Here is a 22,599-nt window from a genome sequence, read left to right as displayed (position 1 = left end):
GCTCAGTCTACAAAACGATTCCACGCGTTTATAAAATATTTTTTCCACTTTATTTCTGTTTCACTCGATTTTAAAGAATTGCATATTTTCGGATGGGACAAAAATTCCATAAATTTAAATAAGAAATTCTGAAGTGTACTGGACTGTGATGTACAAAGTACTGGTATCATTTACCGGAGTAAAAGCTGTATAACTACAAGAAAATATATTCATTTACCAATAAAATCTTTTTAAAGTTAACAGCGTTAACATTCAGTAACAAAAGGTGAAGGTCCTCATGGTGAGAAACTTAGTGGTGTATTGAGATATTTATTTATCTGTCCTCTGTGTAAATATTCTATTAAATAAATATTAAACTCCATACCTGTTACAGTATAGTTATGTGCACAACCCTGAAAGCACTTAAACCAGCAACGGAGACATTTCTGTTTAGTTTCTGATGAAAATGTGCCAAAGTGCAACATATCCAGTCTCCATGGAAACAGTGATTAGTGGCAGTTCTGCCTGTGGGCTTTAGATGTTTAAGTCCTTTGAAAGCCAATTTGAGAGTGAAATTTAGTGTGCTGTCCAAAATGAAAAAGCTGTCCATATCAGGAATTTAGCTGGATGCTAACGTACATATCGGTTTAGAATACAATACATTAAAAGTCATTCATTTGATAACCTAATAATCATTAAAGTGGTTTAACTGGTTTTGAATTTTAGATATATTTCATTAAGTTTAATTTCTACTCTATGTGACCGAGCTTTCCTGTAATAATGAAAGAGATTCACATTGTTAGCCTTTTTTAATATCACAAAGTCAAAGGGAATGGAAACACCCTTGGTCAGATTATGACTGAGGCAATTTATCTTTAGTAATTAGCTCCAAAGGAAGGGATCATTCAAAACAGAGTGAGATACTGATAGTCTTTCAGGAGCACAAGGTCTTGATTAGAATTGCGTGAAGCTGCTGACTATCATGCAAAGTGATGGTGCTCGGTCCCGCCTGTGACTGGCCGCAGGGAAAACCATGTCCTGATGCCCTAGAAGATTCTAGCCCAATGAAATTACAACTTCCAGTGTGGATTGGCACAGCGGGGAGCATTCAGCGCTTCAACCATGCAGGAGAAAGACACACCTCTGGTAAGCATCCACACTATTGCACCATCAGTAAGTTAAATAAAGTTAAATGTGTGATCAGTATGTGAGGATATACAGTATGTTCAGGTAAGAAAGTATTGATTTGAGATGTTTCTGTTCACATTGTGTCAGAGGCGACTTGAAAATTCAAGACAGGTGAACGGAAACAAATGTATTGTATGCTCTCAAGTCAACAGTGAAACAATTTGATGATATAGATTTTGAGGAAGTTAACTTGTAGGTGAAATAGAATTGTTTTGGACATCATAACTCAAACTCAGAGATTTTATGTGTATTCTGTTCTTCTGTATCTATTATAAATCAATGTAGAAAAATATTAAAGTAAGTAAATCTCACTTTTCTGTGCATGATCTTATAACCTCTCACCTCATGGTAGATTCATATTGATAATACTTTCTCTATGATGAGGAGCTCAAGATGTGGTATTGCTTGGTTTTTCAGTCTCACCTTCTGTAGGAGTTCTTTCTATTTTGTACTTTCATGGTGAGGTATTACAAGATTTTTGCATTAGTGCATTCATTGATATCACTCTGTTGGATTCTCAGACTATTGCGAGCTGCTGCAGTCCAAAAGCCAATACCAATTTCAAGGATAAGCATATTTACTTCTGTGAATTGGGTTTAAAGAATATATTATCAGTTTTAAGGCGGAATGGATTCTTCTCAAGAGCACATCTCCCAAAAGCAGATTATGAACACCTACACAGATAAGCACATAGTGCTGTGTATTGGTTGGGTATCACATAGGTATGTTAACAAATTGATTCAGACATTCCACTTAATTTATTTTTCTATTCTTTATAAAGTGGCTGGTAAATCCGGACCCAGGTAAGATTTAAAGTGCTTTTGGCAGTGGGGTTATATCAAACACACACATACACAGACAGCTTGGTGTCCTCTCCCCCAACTTTCCATGCAAACAGCCCTATTTGCATGGCCTATGGTCTTTTCCCTCGCACACCCAGACCTGTAGTCAAATACAGCCTTCCACAAAGGCTCGCTCACTCACATCAAAGCAGATGGTCGCACGTTAATTGCCTCTGACTTGGTTTATTAACCATTTTACCACAGCTCTCTTTAACTATGTTCTTCATTCAAAATTGTCTTTAATTATCCAGGGAGGTAGGCCAAGCTGGAGCACTTTTATGAGCACATCTTTGTTTTAACCGTCCTGCAGGCTGCTCACTTGTGCATGCAAATAAGAAATGTTGATAAATGTCAGGGCATGTTTGGTCAGGCAAAGGGATAAACATCACAAGCTCCCCTTCTGGAATTGTGCTGTTTATTTCTATGAGAAGAATCTGATTTCTTACGGAAATAGTTCTACTGTATAACAATAACTACTCGCAGCCCAAGTCTTTATGTTAATTGGGCGTTTTTGTCAACAATCCAATCGACAGACAGATTTCATTAAAGCATTCCAGCCAAAATGGGATTGACCAAGTTCCGCCATTGTCATGTTGACTTGGTTTCATGAGTGACAGCATCAAGCGATGGCCGCCATGTGCCTCCAAACATACTGGAAGAAGCAACTTTGCATATGAAGCGAGGATGAAAATCCAGGCAAATTTGCGTTAACCAAAAGTACTTCACCTTCCATCCTGTCGAAAAGAATGGCGGTTGAGTGATTAATGGCTTTTAGCTGCAAATGGACAATATGTTTAGGTGTGTTCATTTGTTTACAGAGCGTGCTGCATCCACAGACGAGGTGCCTGCGATGTGGGGACATACTGGAGTGGTCAGAGGAGCACGGGTGTGTGTATGAGTTTGTATGACGGAAATACCAGATAAGTCTTTTCCCAGTATGAGGATAAGTTGAACATTCTTTATTGAGAGAACAACATATAGAGTAGCAGGCAGCTATCAGATTACCCAAGTGATTGACTGAGAATAAACACAAAACTTGCAAGAGGATGTATATTTGTGCAACACAGCAACCTTTAACTGCAGATTACCAATGTTTAGTTGAATTGAAAACTGGTGCAGAACAGAACATTCTCCCCAGTATAGAATACTTTCATTTCTGTGGAAAGTGCAGCAGAATGTGCCGCTTTAATACAGTAGATTAGAATCATTTATGATGACTTATACAAATCTATGCCCGGTGGTTACGGCTAGGACAGGCGGGTAGCATGATAGATTTAGAGAGAGGGGAAACTGAAGAGGTGGGTGGCAATTTTCATTTCATGGTGGTGTGCAACTCTTCTCTCTCAATCAAAAAGCTCCAGGAAGTCTTGACATCTGGTTTCTTGGATATTTGTGAGAAATAAATTGGAGAGATCTGGATTTGTACTGTAGACTGGTGGAAGGCAGATACGAGATACACTTTTGTTCAATGTGCTTTACTGTCAGTGTCCTGCTGGGCTGTACATGCTGCTCTACAATGGATGAGACCCTGGATGCAGCGAGAGGTCTGGGTAGCAGAATGAAGAGGGCGAAAAATCACTGGGCAGTGGGAAGGGCTGGCGATGTTGAATTTGTTGGCCCTACAAAGATGAGAGGAAAGGTGAGACAAGAAGTCATAAGACAGCAAACACAGCATTGCAAAGCTTTGAAGAAATCACTTAATTTAACGAAATTTGTTAAAAGATCTATTAACGTCTGTGCATTTGTCCAGTTTGTGAGGGTTCGCAGCAATACAGAACCAGTGTTGGTCTACCAGATGTTGACAGAGGAGTGGGGTCTTGCTCCTCCTCACCTGGTGGTTGCCCTGGTTGGTGGAGATGAACTGGCACAGATGAAACCCTGGCTTAGGGACACATTAAGGAAAGGACTTGTGAAAGCCGCACAGAGCACAGGTTTGTACCAAGGGGCCTAAACTTGATTTCATTTTTTATTTTGTATAGTTACAATAGTAAAACATCCTTTTAGGTAATTACATCATTAAAACATGTGTTTTCCACAATCCAAAATACATTAAAGGTGCAATTGTGTTCTTGGTTTATGCCCATTTAAAGTGAGTTTCCTTTTTGAATGATGTTCAGGAGAGTTATGTCCAAACAAGGTCACTTGTTTTTTGTAAGTTGGAGCATTTTTTTAGATATTTGACATTTCAGTAAAAATAACATCTTTTGGCATCCTGAATAGAATGGTCCAGTGCCTAGGGACACACTTCTGATCCACCACTAAGTGTACTGGAAGTGATTACTGTAGAGTGGTGCTCAAGCACATGCCACCATGCTGCCTGAGAATTACTACAGAAATGAAATCCATGAATAATACAATTGTTTCATGGTAAAATGTCATTGCCAAATGACATTTTTTTAACTAGCTAAACTTTGTGTCCATGAATTGTGTCTATAGGCTTTTTGACATCTTCCACATCTATGGAAATTGCTGGCATACCACTTTGAGGCAGTCATATAATTTGCATGATTTAAAGTTCTGCTCTTCATCAACTTACACACACAACAAAAGGATAAATAAATCTACATGATAAACACACCTACCCAGTACAAAAAGAGTACAATCGGTAAAAGGCTTCTTTGTTCTCCAGGGGCATGGATTCTGACCAACGGATTTCAATTTGGAATCACCAAACACTTGGGCCAGGCCGTGCGAGATCACGCACTGGCCAGCACCTCATCTAAATGTCGGGTAGTGGCTATTGGTATAGCACCCTGGAACATGATACACAACCGAGAAGATCTACTCACTGCCAAGGTTTCTCTACTTACACAGCCAACGCACACATCTCGCCAGCAACTTCTGCCCATGCTGAGAAAACATTAATTAAATGCTCTCCTGTGTGTTTCTGCATACCTGTATTTATGTACTGTATGATCTCAAGGTGGATGAACCTGCAATATACAAGTCACATGATTTGCCTCACGGCTCAGTGTATTCCCTGGACAGCCACCATTCCCATTTTGTGCTAGTGGAGGAGGATCCTAATAGACCAGGAGCAACGAGTGAAATGAGGGTCAAGCTGCTCAAGCACATCTCACTTCAGCGCACCGGTCATGGAGGTACGCCCTGGAAACAGTAGAGGAAAACGTATTGTAATTCCTTACATAAATAGGATAAAATAAAGAAGTACATAGATATTTTCTGAAGATAATCATTTGAGATCTCGAGATAATGGAATAGTTTTCTCACTATCTCAAGAAAAGAACAGTTACCTTTACAATAATCATGTATATCACTTCAGCTTGACAGTAATACTCCACAATTGGACTCACTAAAGATCTCTCAAAACTGCTCTGTGGCTCTTGCAGGTGCAGGCAGTTTTGAAATCCCTGTTCTCTGTCTATTGGTCCATGGGGAACCCAGGATCCTAAAGGTCAGTTCTAATTGTACTATACTCTGTGGGTGACTCTCTATAGATTCAAAGACTTGACCGCGGTGAGACCTTTAGAAAGAGAGATGACTCTTTCATTATACACCCTAGCTTTGAAAAGTCGCATAGAATTGAGAATCAGGCTCTGAGTCTAATTTTATCCTATGTTTTACGGAGACAGCAGTTCAATGAGGGAGAAGTTACATTTCCACAAAGGTCATTTGGCTGGAATGGCCAAATTTAAATACTGAATTTATTAATATAGCAAAGCACCATACGAATACAACCTTAATAGCAACAGCACTTTTTGAAAACCAAGAGGTTGCTTCTGATTTTGACACTTATATCTACATATCTTCATTTGTGAACATTGTGTCCCCCTTTTTCAGAGGATGTGCAAAGGCATTGGCAATTCAACACCGTGGCTGATCCTGGCAGGCTCGGGAGGTGTGGCTGACATTCTTGTCACACTGATGAATAGGGGCTCCTGGGATACGGACAGTGTTCATGAGCTGCTGCTGGACACCTTTCCAAGTGCCCACCACAGTACAGACATCAGTAACTGGGTCAAGCTGGTGAGAGGGATGTGCAGCACATACAGGCACACAGAAAAAATACACGTCACAAAACTCACAAAAGTTAGCTCTCCAGTAAAAAAAATAAAGAGAGATGGTGAGAAAGGCTTATCTTTTAAAATTTGAATGAATGACCCAATTAAAGGACTTTTAATGATCCACTGGGCTCAGTTTGAAAAATAAAAGGAACAGGGTTTTTTCAAGATGCCACAGTGTAGACATCATTTATTGTATCAGTTGAATTCATATTGAATCCAATGTGAAATGCTCTGTGCAGATTTTAGTTGCTTTCAGGTCAGCATTTTTATTTGGGTTTTTTTTGCCTGCACAAAGAGTTTATATTTGAGTCTCAGAGCCCTCATTGTTACCTTCCAAAATTGTCTGTTAATAAACAACTTTGAAAATCTACACAGGTAAAGACCCAGATATTTGTCCAAAGCAGAGCTAAAAGCAAGCACATATTGGACTCGTGGACTGGCCAAAGACATGAATCATGTTGCTGAATATCTTTCTGTCTGCTCTGTTCAAGATGAATTTATTCAGCCCTCAGCAACTGTTCAGCAACTGTGCAATTTATTTCAGCAACTGTGCTGAAAATGGAGCATGATGACACTACAGGAATAAAACTAACTGAGTTTTGGTTTTTGCAATCAGATTCAAAGGATCCTAGATCATGGACACCTCCTCACTGTCCATGACCCTGAGCAGGAGAGTCAAGACCTGGACACAGTCATCCTTAAAGCTCTGGTTAAGGGTAAGCTTTGTCTTTGAAACTGTAACTTCATCTTCCATTGTGTAAATTGTATCTCACAAATTGTAAATCTTGTACATTTGTGTTTTTCTGTGTGTGTGTGTGTGTGTGTGTGTGTGTGATTAGCCTGTAAAAGCCAAAGTCAAGAAGCCCAAGACTTTCTAGATGAACTGAAGCTGGCTGTGGCTTGGAACAGGGTGGACATCGCCCAGAGTGAGATCTTCAATGGAGATGTAGAGTGGAGGGTGAGACAAAAACAATACATTCACAAATCAGTTTTCTTCATTAGAAGTGAAGAAGAACGTGCACGCAATCTGTATATGTAAGCCATTGTGACACTTGACCTCTGCAGGCATGTGACCTCGAAGAAGTGATGATGGACGCACTAATCAATGACAAGCCGGATTTTGTGCGTCTGTTTGTGAATAATGGCGTGAACCTGGGTGAGTTCCTCACTTACGGCCGACTGCAAGAGCTGTATTGGTCTGTGTCGGAGAAGAGCCTCCTCTACAACCTGCTACTCAAAAAGTATGCAGAAAAGCAGATTTTGCTCGGCGCTACAAGGAGCCATGGCCCACCTGGGCACCACCCGCCTGTGCAGGGGGACCGGAAACCTCGCTTCACCCTCCATGAGGTGGCCAAAGTGTTGAAAGACTTTCTCCATGACTCCTGCAAAGGCTTTTACCAAAAGATTCCTGCCGTGAGTGAAACGTCCGCCCCCAAAGTTACAATAGAACACAATATGTTACTACATAGGCACTGCTATAGCTGATCTATGAAGTCCTACTTTGCACTGTTCAAGGTATAATACATCTCATACAACAAAATGAAACGGAGAGGAACAGATCCAATTAAAACCACAATTTATTCTGCATTGTATGGAGATCAACCACAGTTGTTTGGAGGAAGAAATTGCTCAACTTAAATTGTGTCTGCACAATTTGACATTTTCGGCATTTATTTAAATTTCTTAAATTATTTCTTTCTCCTAGCATTTTGCTGTAGATATGGCGAAAAGGGTAGCTGTCATTTTTTCAAAAAGCCTGTGGTCCACATTATTTCTTCACCCAAAGTGTTTTCAGCAAATTCCATGGAAGCTATTGTGTGTAGAAATGGGTTTTTGAGATATCCGTCTGATGGGAGAGGCTACCAGGCAAATACACGAGCTCCTAATTGATTTTGATATAATGATTGTTATTGGCTGTATGGCAACATAATTGCAAATGTTTTATAATGTGCGTGGCTACTCTGTGCATTATGCAAATGTAATACATGCAGTGTACTTTGTGTTCCCCAGGAGAAGCCAGCTAAGGGTCGACTGTTCCACAGCCAGAAGGACCTGCACGAGTTAGAGGAGCGCTGTGAACACCCTTGGAGGGATCTTTTCCTCTGGGCTGTCCTTCAGAATCGACAGCAGATGGCTAATTTCTTTTGGGCCATGGTCAGTCTTATCGTCTTCTTGCCATACTCCTACCATCAGTGGCATGCGATTCAACTAGTAAAAGTAGCACCAATAAAATTACACCAGGGCAGGCTAGTTTGTATTCTGTATTCAGGGTGAACAAGAATGATGTGGTCAGGTGCAGGTACAGGTCAGTCCTGCCGTAGGAAAATGTCACTCTAGATAAAGGAACACCGTTAGCGGCATATTTACCTGGTGTTGAACTTGAAAGCTATCTTATCTCCAAGAATATTATTCAAATGAAGGTCATGCTGTTTGCTGGGGCAGTAGAGCCACCGAGCAGTGAGGTAATGTGGGCAGTATGTAAAATCCTCATGAATGTAATGAGAAATATAGCCCCAGATGGTGCGGCTGTTCTGTGAATGGTTTAAATGACACAATTCAATGATAATGGGCCTTTCTTAGTTTTCATCTCTAAGACACCTTTCATTTCTTAATTTCCCTTCTCCAAACTATTGGAACCAATTATTGCAATCTCTCTACTGTAGACCATTATGTACTATTCAAAGTGTGTACTTCCCTGAGGGCACACCGGCCAGGATATCCGAATTCATAGTTTGACTGTGTGAAGTGTCTCTGGGATAGAAGGTCTCACCACAGGTATCGTTTCACACTTCCTTAAACAGTACGGGAAAATACTTAATGCACATATACAGTGTATGAGCCTGGTAATAACATTATCCAGTGTCTTGTGAAAGAAAAAAATGTCATGCCCATTTTAGCACAGAGGTGTGATTAACTTGAAAACCTTAATCAAAACCTCAAGTAGAATAAAGTATAGGTACACATTTACACATTAATCCTTTTCATATTTTTGCAATCAAGTCCAATGGCCTAGTATGACCTGAATGCAAAAATCTGTAGGATTAATGGGACAATGACAATTTAAATAATTGCAAAGTGTTATAATAGTATAATAAATATAATCAAGCACCAACTGAATCCATACTGTATGTTCAGAGTAAAGTAGACATTGCTTTCCTTCTACATAAATGCATAATTTCTGACATAGATGAATGACTATGAAGAATCATTTGAACTCAAAATGCTGATGTAGCAATTAAAAACCGCCCTCCTGGCTTTTCAAGTCATTGTCCAATTTTAACAAAATGCATATTGTGCATCACTGTTAACAATTTTTCCAAAGCCCATCATACCCTCTAGACAGCCATTAGTTTCCATTTATTTCTCTACAATGTGAAAATCCTTTTGCAGATGCCTAAACTTTCCTAAAACAGGTAATCGATCATGATGAACAATATGTCTACTTTTATTTTCTTGAAGGTTATGTGGCAATTTCTTATAGAGCGATCTGTGCGCTCAAGTGCAGTACCATGCAACAATGCTGCAACTTTGACAAAAGTAAATGAAGACGATGTTCTCTGTGATTAATTACTTGTCTCATGCAAGCTTGAAGTCTGTGCAGGTTGCTTTTTTTTCATAACTCATTGAAATGAAGTGGTTATATGGAAAGTGGGGAAAACATATAACAAAATCACAAAAACCTTCAATCTTATTTTTAAAATGATCAATAGTAATGAAATGCACAATATTTACAGCAAAAGGGCAAACCTGTGCAGTAATCAATGGTTCTCTCTCTGAGCTGGAGCCAACTTCACAAACAGGCTTATATTTTCAGTTAGTTGAGAAACAGGAGCTGCTGCTTTTGATCTACAAGTATAAAATGCAATATGTGACTATACGATATACGTATACGGGCAAAAAGGTACAGATGAGCCCTTTGAAGACTTCTTGCATGCTCAAGTGACTTAGATGTATATGATACATGTATGCCCTATTGAGAAGCCAATGATGCCGTAAGAGTCTCTTAAATTATTCGTAATTTCTTCTACCCATTTCTTAAATCTGTGTTTCTTGTGATCATTCAGGGCCCTGAGGCTGTTGCTGCAGCACTGGCTGGTTGTAAGATCTTGAAAGAGATGGCACGGCTGGAGATTGAGGCTGAGTCAGCGCGTAGTATGAAAGAAGCAAAATATGAGCAGTTTGCCCTTGGTAAGTGACAAATCCTTTTATGACAGTGTGACAATGTGATGAAGACAAGCAAAGAAGCAGATGTATTTCTTTTACTGAACTCTCAAATTCCATGGCATCGTATTAAAACTCATCTTTGCATCTAAGGATTATTCACATGCAGACAAGTGATTGACATGGTGTACCTACTGTTATCGTGGCAGATGTCTTTGGAGAGTGTTACTCCAACAGTGAAGACAGGGCCTATGCTTTGCTGGTGAGACGAACTCGCTGCTGGAGCAAGACAACAGTCCTTGACTTGGCATCTGAAGCAGACGCCAAAGCCTTCTTTGCCCATGATGGAGTGCAGGTAACAGACATTTCCACTTACTTACTCAGATGCAGTTTAAATGAGTCCTTAATGTCTGATGAAATATTTATTTGTTCTTTTATTAAACGTGCACCCAATAGTTTCAGTGTGTTGTACTTTGACATAGAGCATAGGATAGTTTACTATGCTGCCTCCTGTATTATATTATATAAATGTTTTGAAAATTTGTCAGATTAAGGGCAACATGTTCAATGGCAATGCCACTCATTTCATATTTATGTGAGTCACATTTTCTGCTGCTCTGTGGACTCTATTCAGTGCACAGTGACTATAGCTCAATAGCCCCGCAACAAACCTCCTTGCCATACTTGCCGAGTAATTACTGAGAAATAATTGGCATTCAATGTCAGTTTGAAAAGTTACAGTTATATTATGTGTAAAGTCAGTCACACTGTGGCAGTTATGGACTGACATGCATGTTCACATTGTTAGCTGTTAATAATCAAATACATTATAATATAATTAAATATATGTTTACCAAGGGAATACAGCTCAATCAAAGTTAGCTGTGGTGTCACAAAGGGTATACAAGCTCATTGCCAAGCAGTTCATTTAAGTTGTCCCAAACAATTCTGCAATACCTCCCATACATGATGTGAAATGGTTTTGTAATAGGGGTCAACATATTTTTCTGGGATAACTGGCATTAGGTAGCAGTGTGGAGGCTTATGGTGCCCTCTTGTGGCATTATATATTTAGATCTGGATAAATGTGAGCCTCTTGTGGATCCAACTGAATGCTGACCTACATCATACAACACACAATTTTCCAGCAAGCACTCCTTACAAAGATTTGGTGGGGGTCCATGACGACAGACACAGCCATCTCCAAACTCGTTCTGGCTTTCTTCTGTCCTCTGCTCATCTGGACCAACCTCATAAAGTTCAGGTGATTCATGTGAACCATCGCCCTCTCTCCCATGGTGATGTATGTGGCATGCGGTATTAAAACAACTCTTCACCTTTGTTTTTCAGTGATGACGAGCAGGATAATCGTAAGGGGAAAGAGCAGTTTACAGAGTTGGACAGTCTGGATACAGAGAAGGCTTTACTTCTTACAGACGATGATGACCCATTGTGAGTTTGCAATCAACTCAGGCTTACATGTTGCGGCAAGCCACAAAAGAATGAAATTGCCTTTGAATAATATAACTTGATTTAGGATGAATAATAGTTATAGTCATTCAGGTGTAGCAAGAACAGAAACAGTTGAATACATCTTAAGTATAATAGCAGGTGTCTGGACAGCATTCAAAGATTGAAAGACTCTTAAATGAGTATTGATTTAAACTGATGACTAATGTTATGTCTGGGTGTCTTTGAAAACAGCCCGTTATTTCCTTTGAAAAGGACTGGCCTGTTGAAAAGATGCTCACAAGGCAGTTCTGAGCACACTTCTTCAGTGTGCCTTAATGTGCATGGAACAGAGGCCGTTGCAATGTGTAATAGATCATGATATTATTTTGTCTTTAAACAATGTGGGGACATTTTTTAATCCTCCCATGTTCTTGGCAACACATAATTACTTAGATGTCAATTACATTTATACAAAAGCACAGATGCAAAAAAATGCATTACCTCTTGTCCACTGTATTTCAGAGACTCTCAAATTGGAGGACCAGCAGCCCAGAGCTGTGCATCAGTGTGGTGGCGTTTCTTAATCCGCCGCTGGCGTCGCTTCTGGAGTGCTCCCGTCACTGTGTTTCTCGGGAATGTCATCATGTACTTCGCCTTTCTGTGCCTTTTCACCTATGTGCTCTTGTTGGACTTCCGTCAGCCACCACCTCTTGGCCCAGGACCACCAGAAATGTTGCTATACTTCTGGGTGTTCACCTTAGTGCTGGAAGAACTTCGACAGGTGACCGCTCAATCACAATCATCTACCTAACATCCTATCGTCAGTACGTCTGTCTGTCTGTCTGGTGCCTCTCTCCAAAGCACTGCCAGTTGTGGCTTTGCTCCTCCCCAGTCAAATAAGCCTTTTCTACTATAAAATTGTTGCTGATGAGTCTTTATACCTTTGGGCGTAAAAGCCTGAGATGAGCCACGTCTGCACCGCTGCTATAGCATTGCTACAGGCGCACCCAGCATGCAACCAAGCTCAGCAGGGCCTCCTGTACCTTCAAAGGAATTTAGGGGTGCATCCCTTTCCTTAAAGGAAGGCAATGCCACAGGCAGATCCTGTACCAACCATACTGATCAGTAGAACAAGGGTAGGCATTTCACAGTAAATGCTAATGTCTCTCACAATGCACAATTGTGAATCTTCGTATGATGTGACAACAAATGGGAAAAGGAACTAAAAGAAAATGTCTTTAGATATATATATATTCATTGTCAGATGTTGTAATCAGCAAAAGGGAATTCATATTTGTAAATCTCTAGTTTCCATTTCCTGGTGGCTATACACTAGTCATTTCTGTAAAGTATATTTGTTTTCATTTCAGCATGACCAGTTTTGATATATGTGTAGAATGACACTCAGGACTTGCACATGGGCCCAATACTGTCCCAATGTGTCTATTTGCTATAAGTTCTATCACAAATATCTTCATCACAGTTTACTTCCTTATGTGACAGAGCTTCTTTTCGGATGAAGAGATGAGCATCTTGAAGAAGTGCAAGCTCTACGTAGAGGACAACTGGAACAAGTGTGACATGGTTGCCATCTCCCTCTTTGTTGTTGGGGTATCGTGCAGGTATGATTACACCTTTAAGGGCAAAAACGTCAGAAATTAATAAATCACAGAGTATGAAATGTTTCTGTTCTTTGGCATGCAGGATGGTTAATGACACCTATGAAGCAGGACGAACAGTTCTGGCAATAGACTTCATGGTATTCACTCTCCGGCTGATCCACATCTTTGCCATCCATAAGCAGCTGGGCCCTAAGATCATCATCGTGGAGAGAATGGTAAGAACAAAACACTATAAGATTGGGTTTGGGCAAAACATGACACAATACTCTTTTTATTTAGCCTATAGTTGAGATAAAATGGCTCTGTTTCTTCTTTCCAGATGAAGGATGTCTTCTTCTTCCTCTTCTTCCTGAGTGTGTGGCTAATTGCCTATGGCGTCGCCACCCAAGCTCTTCTCCACCCCAATGACCCAAGGATCGATTGGGTGTTTCGCAGAGCCTTGTACCGCCCCTACCTGCACATCTTTGGCCAGATCCCCTTGGAGGAAATAGATGGTAAGATAAAGGAGATGATAACATGTACAGGCAGGGTGACGGTGTACCTAATAATTCATGCGAGCGCTTATGCCAAGCTTCTTATGGACACTAAAAGACGACATCACACCTGTTTTGGTTTTATAAACACTGATCATTTAATTAGATCTAAACCTGATTGGAACCGCATTGGAAATTGGCACAGTACAGTCAGTATGTTTAATTTTTATTTGTGGGAAAAGAAAGCTTTAGTTCTGTATTTGCACTCGTTGTTCCCAATGGCTTCCCGGTAAATAAATGGATTCATTTGGGAGGAAATTAATCAAACCCAATTGCATTCAATTAAGATAATTATATCAAATCCATCCAAAATACACCATTCACGCATTTAAATGTTTAGACACAATCAAATGAAGGACTGAATGAAGAGATGTGTGTGCGTGTGTGTGTGTGAAACAAAATGACAAGAAATTGAGAGAATAGGATGACGCAACTGTTTTGGTGTAGAACATGTAATATTCCACAAAGATGTAGCATTGGGTTTCCTACATTCATATGTATTTGTTTTCTCTTTCATTATTCGGAGTACAGCAGCCCGCATGCCTGAAATCAACTGTACCAATGACTCAGAGGAGATTATCGCGGGCCACCGGCCACCATGTCCCAACCTCTATGCCAACTGGCTGGTCATCTTGCTGCTAGTTATCTTCCTCCTTGTCACTAATGTGCTGCTGCTCAACCTCCTCATTGCCATGTTCAGGTCAGGGGATGATAATCCAAACTGTCAATTTTTGTTAACCTTCTTAGATTATCATGTTAGAATGACCTCAGGGACAAGGGACAGCATTCAGTTTTCTTTTGTTCATTATAAATCCAAAAATGTTGGTTTTGAATGCAATTGAATCTGTCCCCTTTTCCAATCTATAGCTATACATTCCAGGTAGTACAAGGCAACACAGACATTTTCTGGAAGTTTCAGAGGTACAACCTGATCGTGGAATACCACAGTCGTCCTGCCCTGGCTCCACCCTTCATCATCATCAGCCACCTCTCTCAGCTCTTCCTCAGCCTTGTCAAAAATCCTGAACCAAAGCAGGAGATTCTTGGTATGGAAATTCCATTGAACAAATGCAACAATAGCATTTTCTTTCAGAAACTATTGATGTCAAGGAGACATTGAAATGGTTTCCTGTGCCTTCTGTAGCTAATTTCAATTGAAAGAAATATATGCAAATAGTGAGCTTATCTCTGTCTCTCACCTGCTCTATCCATGGAAGTTGCTTGTTGGTTAATTGGTGGCTGGACTTATTTTGTCTGTCTGTGTGTCTGTGTGTGTGTGTGTGTATGTAAAACCAGAGCGGGAACTGCCAGCTGGGCTGGACCAGAGGCTGATGACATGGGAGATGGTGCAGAAAGAGAACTACTTGGCCAAAAAGGAGCGCCAGCATTGGGAGAGCAGTGAGGAGAGACTCAAGAGTACCTCCTCTAAGTAATTTCCTTTTTGCAAATATCCCCCTTAGGGAGACGGAAGTCATTTATTCATTCATTTCCTCATCAGAAGATAAGACATATGGGTTAAAAAGAAAGAAATGACTCAATGATTATCTCATCTGTTTGTTTTGTGGACGTTATAATAATTATTCAAAACATTATGAATTCTTTTTCAAAAAAATGGGTGGAAGGGTTGGGCATGGCCTAGTGAAGAGCCTGTTTAATATTGATGCCAGAGGCAGATCCAGGAAAATTCTGATTCTTGTAAATGAATACACCCATCTAAAACAGAAATGTGCCAAGTAGGGATCCGTATAATCACACTCACTGTCTACTGTGAGACTATGTTACATTTTATCATGATATTAATATTCACATTGACTTGTTTATTTCCAGGGTTCAGAGCTTGTTAAAAATTGTTGGTGGGTTCAAGGACCAGGAGAAGCGAATCTTAGCCATGGAAACTCAGGTAAACCTGTGGAATATTTTTGCAGAAGTGCACGTTTTTGAATTAAGATTCTGTGTAACCCTCTGCTCTGCTTTTGTCTTTAGATTAGATACTGTGGAGACGTGCTGTCCTGGATGGCGGAATGCTTTGCTCAGAGCACACTAAAATGTGGGAGAGATGCTCCAACATCTCCAAGTGAGTCACTGGTTGGCAATAAGGATAGAAATGTTTAGAGTCTAACATGTAAAACACTGTTATTATACTATTTTACTCCTGGTTCATCTTCGTGTTATGTGGCAGTGTCTTTGGCAGGTGGCACAGCAAGCAGCACCAAGGAAGCCGCTGAAGGTCAGTCAGTGAAGGAAAGGAAACAAGAAGAAGAAGAAGAAGAAGCTAAACCAGGGCAGCAAGCATATGGAGCGAACAAAAAATTTCCTTACATGGATGAATAAGTAATACTGACTACAATCACACACAATCATGAATTTATGTATGTTGTTGTTTTTTAGAATACTTTTGATTTATTATGATGGTGTAACCAGGGGAAATGGGGCATAATACGTCTTATTTGAATTGTAAAATATGTTCAATGTACCACTTGTAAATTGAACAATAAAATGTCAAAAAATCAGTTTGTTGAAGTTTATTACTTACTAAATTGATATGCAATACACTCAGCATTTTACATGGCTTTCTGTGACGGTGACACATTGTTTTTTTATTTCTGTAGTTCCAGTTCCTTCAACACAGCTCTGGATTCTGATGTTAGGTTGTACAATAAGGGCACTCCTGATTTTGCTCTTGATGTTTAATGACAAACTTTAATTGAATGAGGCAAGGTATAATTTAAATGTTAACACATTAAATGTTGAATTCAATTCAAGGTTGTTTTACAACTATTTGATGCATTTTTCAGTTGCTGTATTAACATTGCGAATAACATCACACGAGTCATAAAATGCAATGATAAAAGCAAAGCATATAACATTATCATTCTGTCTATTATATTTGCCGTGTAAGGCTTCACGTGCAGCATACTGATTTATTGTAAAGACACTGACCCTTGTCGCTGGCTTTATGTCTACTTTCTAAATAACACCTTCATCACATTAGGCAGGAGATTGTGAAAAAGAACCCATAATATGCTGTGTGCGTGTCAGGAGCAACGAGTACCATAACAGATTTCCATAGTAGAAGGCTAGTCAATAAAATATAGACAGCGATGTGATGAAAGCTGGGGGCCAGAACGCTCTCCGTTTTCAAACGGCATTCTGACCCTTTCTGCTTATGTCAGTGTGGTGGTGATCAGTCAGAAGTAGTGCGGCATAAAATGCTGAATGGGGAAAGCCTCTCGATTTCCGTTTCGCTATTCCTTTTCCTTGGAATTACATTTTTGGCAACATGATCAAACATTCAGTGCTGTCTCCAACAACCAGAACTAGTGAACATGTAATCACAAGTCTTCAACTGGTGTCTTGATGTGATTAAGGATTAACAACTTGTACTATTACATTACATTACATTACGGTCATTTATTATTATTATTATTATTATTATTTACTATAGGAGATTGGTATCATGTAGGCATCGGTACGTACATTTTAAAATTTAAAAACAATATTACACAAAATGTTGACAAAGACCCAGCAAGGGAATAAATATTAGCATAGTTGTGCTGTCAATTTTTTTCTTTTAATTACTCCCAACGGTTTTCCTCCTCTTCTCATGTAACCCGAGGAATGAGGAAATCTCAAGAAGAACTCATCTCAGCAATATTGACAGTGGTATGCGATCCCATATGGGCTTGACTTTAGTCCCTTAACACCGAGGCCTCAGGCCCTCTGGGCTGCATTGCTGCTCCCTCGCGATGAATCACTGCATCAAAACGTGGCGTTACCTCACATCGGACAAGCAGAGTGTCATCTTTAATGTAGGCTCTCGTAGCCAGCTGATGCAGGTGCAGAAAGGTGACATAGCCAAAGCCCTTGGGGTTGCGCTGGATAGTGGGTTTCTGGAAGGCTTGCAGGTCTGGCTTAGTCTCCATCACCTCCATGTGGTGATGACCCTCAGGGCCCTGGTCTAAGATGGAAAGTCGGATAGTGCCCTGGAAGGGCCAACTTAGCTGACCATCATATGCTCCTTGCATGGTGTGGACAAAGAGGGAGATAAAGTTGGAGCAGCGTGGGGCATTGGGAGTCTGCAGGTGTAAGCGCAGACACAGCTTGTAACCTGGACGGCCAGTGTAGAAGCCTGGACTGTGCTCCACCACTGCCATGCCTGCCTCCTGGTTATGCAAGTGGGCAGAAAAGCCCTTGAGGCGCCAGATGAAGACACCATGGGACTGGTGGGCCTCCAGCTCTTTTACTGTCTCCTCCAGAGCAGACACCCTACGTCGGAGCTCTGCAAGCTGGCCTGCCTGTCAAATCAACGGGAGAAATGTTTCAGAGTTAGGTGCAAAGGTATACCTTCATGTGCAGAAGCTAGTGGAGTGTCAAACAAATTGACTCTCCAAAAAATTTAACAACCATCTATTAGTGACTCAGCTCTAACATGAAAATGTATTTTCTGTACTGTCTGATACAGTTGGAAGAGAGCAAGGACATGTGTTGGCACATAAGAAATTATCAGAGCTTTTACACAGAAAAAGCACAATTAAAAATGTACAGCATAAAGCAATCCTGATAATCAAAACGAGATCCTAAGAGGTCAGAAACTATACAAAAAGTAGCCTTTAAATGTAGTCAAGAACAAAAACTACAACTCTACTTCTGAGACGCCATGACATCCATTACCTGGGTTTCTTTTAAGATGATGAGCTCACGAAGTTGGTGGTCCTGCTTTACCAATCGTCCATCCATTTCCCTAAGCATCTGAACCTCCTCGTTACGCTGACAGTTGACAGCATTTGCGGCACAGCTGACGGCTCCTCTGGGTCCACCAAAGCCCGACACTGGCACTGCAGCTGCTTGATCCTCCAAGGAAAGAGAATGCAGTCCTTGCGACCGGAGAGATGTGGATGCGGTGTCACCGAGGGTGGTCCCGCGCAGGAACTCTGCCATGAAGTGCATGTGCATCTGTGTGAACTCTTGCATGTGCTGAGCCAGGTTATGACGCTGCATCTGCAGAGACGAGCGTGAACCATACTTTTGTAAAATCATACAAATATATAAATAAACACAATATACGTGTATATACAGTACAAAACACACACACACACACACACACACACACACACACACACACACACACACACACACACACCTCGATGGTATGGGTGTGTAAAGCCCTTTGAGACATTGTATGTGATATTGGGCAATAGAAATAAAGTTCACTTGATTTGATTTGACCACAAACATTGCCTTGTGTATTTTGAATGCATTATCAGACGCGATCACTTACTCTTTCCTGACATCCAAAGGTGCTGAAAGTACAGGCAATGGGTGCTTTTGTACAGTCAGTGTCACAATGAGATTTCATCTGAAAAACACAAACATAAATTCAGCTTTGCTCATATTTACGTACTCAAATCAGATGTTTTCAATGGGCACAAAGGGTTCAGCCACTATTAAATCTATCATATAATGCAGCTTGATGATGTGACTCAACATGTGACTCAATTACCTGGTCTCTAATGAGATCCAACCCACAGTACTGACATTTCACGTTTGCAAAAGGACACTGCTGCTCGTGAAGCTGAGGGAGAAACCAAACCAGAGTTTAATAAAGAGAACAATGCGCACAGATACACAGTGCAGCTAAGCTAAGCAATTTTTGGCTTTAGATTATTCTTTCATAAATAAAGTGATTTATATTAGTGACAAAAGCTCACCTCTTTCTCCTCATAAACAAAACTCGCCACACAGTCTGGACATGACACAGGTCTCCTTTGGCACTCCATGACTGCGTGCTCGTCCAAATGGCTCTTCCTCACAGACTGTTGGCATTGTTGACATGGTACAGTGGCAAAAAGACACCGTGTCACATGATTCTGGACAAATGGAAGGAATGTGGTTAATTATCTTGATTAGGAATGCAATAGTGGACATCATAAGTGAACAACATTTTCAATATTGTGACCTGGGAACACCTGGCCAGTGTTCCCAGGTCACATAACTCTGCCTGCCCACACACCAGTGGCCTGCAGTTGCTGTTGCTGCAGAGCTACAAAAATATAAGGAGGAAGGTTCATGCAACTCCACTTCCACTTCATACTACCAAGGCTAGAACATCATCTCTGTCATTCTGTCAGTTCACAATCTTTGTTACTGGTACTGATGTGAACTGTGCTTGGAATCTCAGATGTGTGGTTTAAAGTCTGATCATGCTGACCCATGTGCGATTCCTTCTTGATGCGCACAGCAAACAACTACAATAATAATATAGTTTAACGATCTACAAAGATGCTTAACAGACAGTCTTCCGATATATTGGCTGTCAGCACTCCAGCACGAGCATATTTGACTAATCTGAAGCCATACTGATGGGCTGTTGGATGATTCAGACCCAATAGTCTGAAGCCACAGTGGAACAGACGGAAAGACCAATCTGTGGTGATTATAGTGAGGGTGAGACAGGCAGCAAGGCAATGTAAGATGTTTTGAATACCTCTTGAATACCTTTCATTTCTTCATTTAAATCCACTTTATTTCACGTCTCCTTTTTAGAGAGTTTTAGAGGGTAAGACTTATAAAAGGGCAAATGCCATAAATAGCTGTTAATACAACACAAACAAGTCCAGATCAGCGTATACACACACAGGTGTCCTATGAACGGGCTCACTAAGAACTGCATACATACAAGCTGTTGAGGGCTCAAGCGTTGTGTTGGAAATGCCTATTTATCTTCAGAGCATGACAGTCTGGGTCAGGTATAAATGGTAACAGGCTAAGGTGAGATATGATTAACACTTATATCTAAACTTAAAGATGCAATATCTTGGGTAATCACAGCAACCAGAACTGTTCAACATTTTATTACATTTAGAACTTCTGTTTGAGATATTATATGCACGTTTCTTTATTGCACTAGTTTAGGTGATTTCTGCTTCTTGTTTTTCATTCTGCACTGTACTGTAACTGTTGCACAGTAACTTCCCTCGGGTTAATAAACTTTCATCTTATCTTAGCATTATAGAGAATTGCCTGTGTTTAGGTGGGGCACGTATCAGAAGAGTCGATCACTTTGAATGGTTACCTCGAAATGTCGGAGCTCCATTTTGTCAGAACAGCCGGTGTTAGGACAGCGAACAGTTAGCGACAGAATCTCTCGTTTGGCAAAATTATCGGGAAAGAGCTGTTCTTCTGACAACATCTCGTTGTCCACAGGGCACCTCTGGCCTGCATCGCTGTAATTCAGAGGAAGGAGAAAGGATACTTTAGGCAGAGTCATAGATTAGTAGTAATAGTATTATTCAAAATGTCTTATCAGATTCAAATTCTACAGAGTGTATATTTTGGAATCAAAAGTCAATGACTTGATTATGCATTGAGCAATAGAATCTGGTGGAATGCAGTATCTTAATAATTGAAAGATTCTTACATTGTTAACTTTGAATTCAAAAGCAGGTATTAAGTAATTAAGTAATAAATCCAATGTGAACTACAGTGCATTATGATGTGAAGCAAATGTGTACATCTGAATCTGAACAACTGAAACCAAAGATTAATAAAGGTACAAAATACTGAACCAAAGCACAAAGATGTCCTATCTATTCAGGAATGTGCCATGAAGCAGTCGTTAAGCCATAAAACACGTGATATTCCAGATTTGATGTTAAGCATTCAACCTGAAAATGACACAAAGGCATACCGTATGGACTTCTCTATGCAATTCTTGCAGAACCGGTGACCACAGGGTGTTTGAATAGCATTCCTCAGGGCCATGAGGCAGATAGGGCACTCATATTTGCTCTCTAGGGGAGGGTCAAACTCGACGTCATATCCCTGGACGGGTTCAGGGGCCTGAAGGCTGTTGGGGGTACAGCTTGTAAAGGTTCCGGGGCTCTCTGAAGGGCTGAGCAGGGACTCTCTTTCCCTTTCCATCATTGCCAAGGCACAGCCAGATAGCTCTCGACCAGCAGCTCCCTCATAACTGTCATTCTCCAAACTTCCCTTTTTACTTTCAAAGCAAGCCATCTGCGGGAGAAAAGGGCACAAAAACAAGGAAATACCCAGTGAGACGAGCAAACAAAAGGTCTTTTACCTATAGAAATCAGTAACTGGGATTCAAAATCATTTTTCTTACATGACAACAGTGGATTTAACGCAATATATCAACACATAAATACACAATACTGTATACAGATACATTATCAAAATTCATTCATAAAGTTATTTAGGCATACACAATCCTTTTTTAGAAAAACATTTTAATACTTCCCTTTTTTTAGAAAAACTTTAACAATTGTTGTGACCAAATGAATCGTACTTTAGTGTGAAATGACCTTGCCACGCTAATTACACACATGTTACTCTATTAATAACACATAAAAAGCAGAAGAATTGTGGAAGATTCAATTTAGTTACAGCGTGACATACTTTACCTTTAGCCCTTTTAACAAGCGGCTGTATCTTCGCTTATGTAAATTGCCATAGCTAATAACGTAGTATTTAAGAGAAAGATGATCTGAAGCTAACGTTGTCCCCATGCATCAAGTAACCAGTGTTGTGATCGGTCATGCCACTGGATGCGGAACTACAACTTCTATCCAAACTTTACTGAGAACGAAACTGACCAAAAGGACACGTACCAACAATCTCAACGGCAGTGAGTGCCTTCAAATCCTGTGTTTCTAAACGTAGATATAAATATAACTCTTTACCCACCTTTGCCCAGAAAACGCCTTGAAATGTTCGTTTTGTGCACAATTTCCTGTACGCTAAACGTAATCGCCGACAAATGACTGTATCCGAGGAAGAC

General features: G+C 40.4%; 2 protein-coding genes across 2 annotated transcripts; one reads left to right on the top strand and one right to left on the bottom strand.

Annotated features, from left to right (window-relative positions):
• The first annotated feature begins 1,085 nt into the window (after positions 1–1,085).
• On the top strand, positions 1,086–16,220 carry trpm5 (transient receptor potential cation channel, subfamily M, member 5). The gene is made up of 26 exons (XM_076156117.1): positions 1,086–1,125; positions 2,828–2,895; positions 3,495–3,648; positions 3,760–3,940; positions 4,639–4,805; positions 4,933–5,110; positions 5,360–5,424; positions 5,811–5,996; positions 6,651–6,750; positions 6,874–6,992; positions 7,100–7,447; positions 8,045–8,188; positions 10,099–10,222; positions 10,405–10,550; positions 11,344–11,459; positions 11,546–11,647; positions 12,170–12,428; positions 13,151–13,269; positions 13,352–13,484; positions 13,589–13,763; positions 14,334–14,502; positions 14,670–14,848; positions 15,099–15,231; positions 15,630–15,702; positions 15,786–15,876; positions 15,982–16,220. The coding sequence occupies exons 1-26, from the start codon at positions 1,102–1,104 to the stop codon at positions 16,131–16,133; spliced, it is 3,705 nt and encodes a 1,234-aa protein (XP_076012232.1). The 5' UTR covers positions 1,086–1,101; the 3' UTR covers positions 16,134–16,220.
• Positions 16,221–16,309: 89 nt separating this feature from the next.
• traf6 (TNF receptor-associated factor 6) lies at positions 16,310–22,577 on the bottom strand. The gene is made up of 8 exons (XM_076156118.1): positions 22,506–22,577; positions 21,490–21,815; positions 20,875–21,025; positions 19,511–19,669; positions 19,303–19,374; positions 19,081–19,158; positions 18,474–18,800; positions 16,310–18,097 (listed from the first exon to the last, which is right to left on the bottom strand). The coding sequence occupies exons 2-8, from the start codon at positions 21,813–21,815 to the stop codon at positions 17,492–17,494; spliced, it is 1,719 nt and encodes a 572-aa protein (XP_076012233.1). The 5' UTR covers positions 22,506–22,577; the 3' UTR covers positions 16,310–17,491.
• Between the last annotated feature and the right edge of the window lie 22 nt (positions 22,578–22,599).

The sequence above is a fragment of the Genypterus blacodes genome, unplaced genomic scaffold, assembly GCF_046128005.1.
Source record: "Genypterus blacodes isolate CSIRO-AG114 ecotype Tasmania unplaced genomic scaffold, CSIRO-AGI_Gbla_v1 ptg000067l_1, whole genome shotgun sequence".
In the NCBI taxonomy this organism is placed as follows: domain Eukaryota; kingdom Metazoa; phylum Chordata; class Actinopteri; order Ophidiiformes; family Ophidiidae; genus Genypterus; species Genypterus blacodes.
The sequence above is the reverse complement of the archived record's forward strand: the minus strand, read 5'-3'. Positions and strand labels throughout refer to the sequence as shown.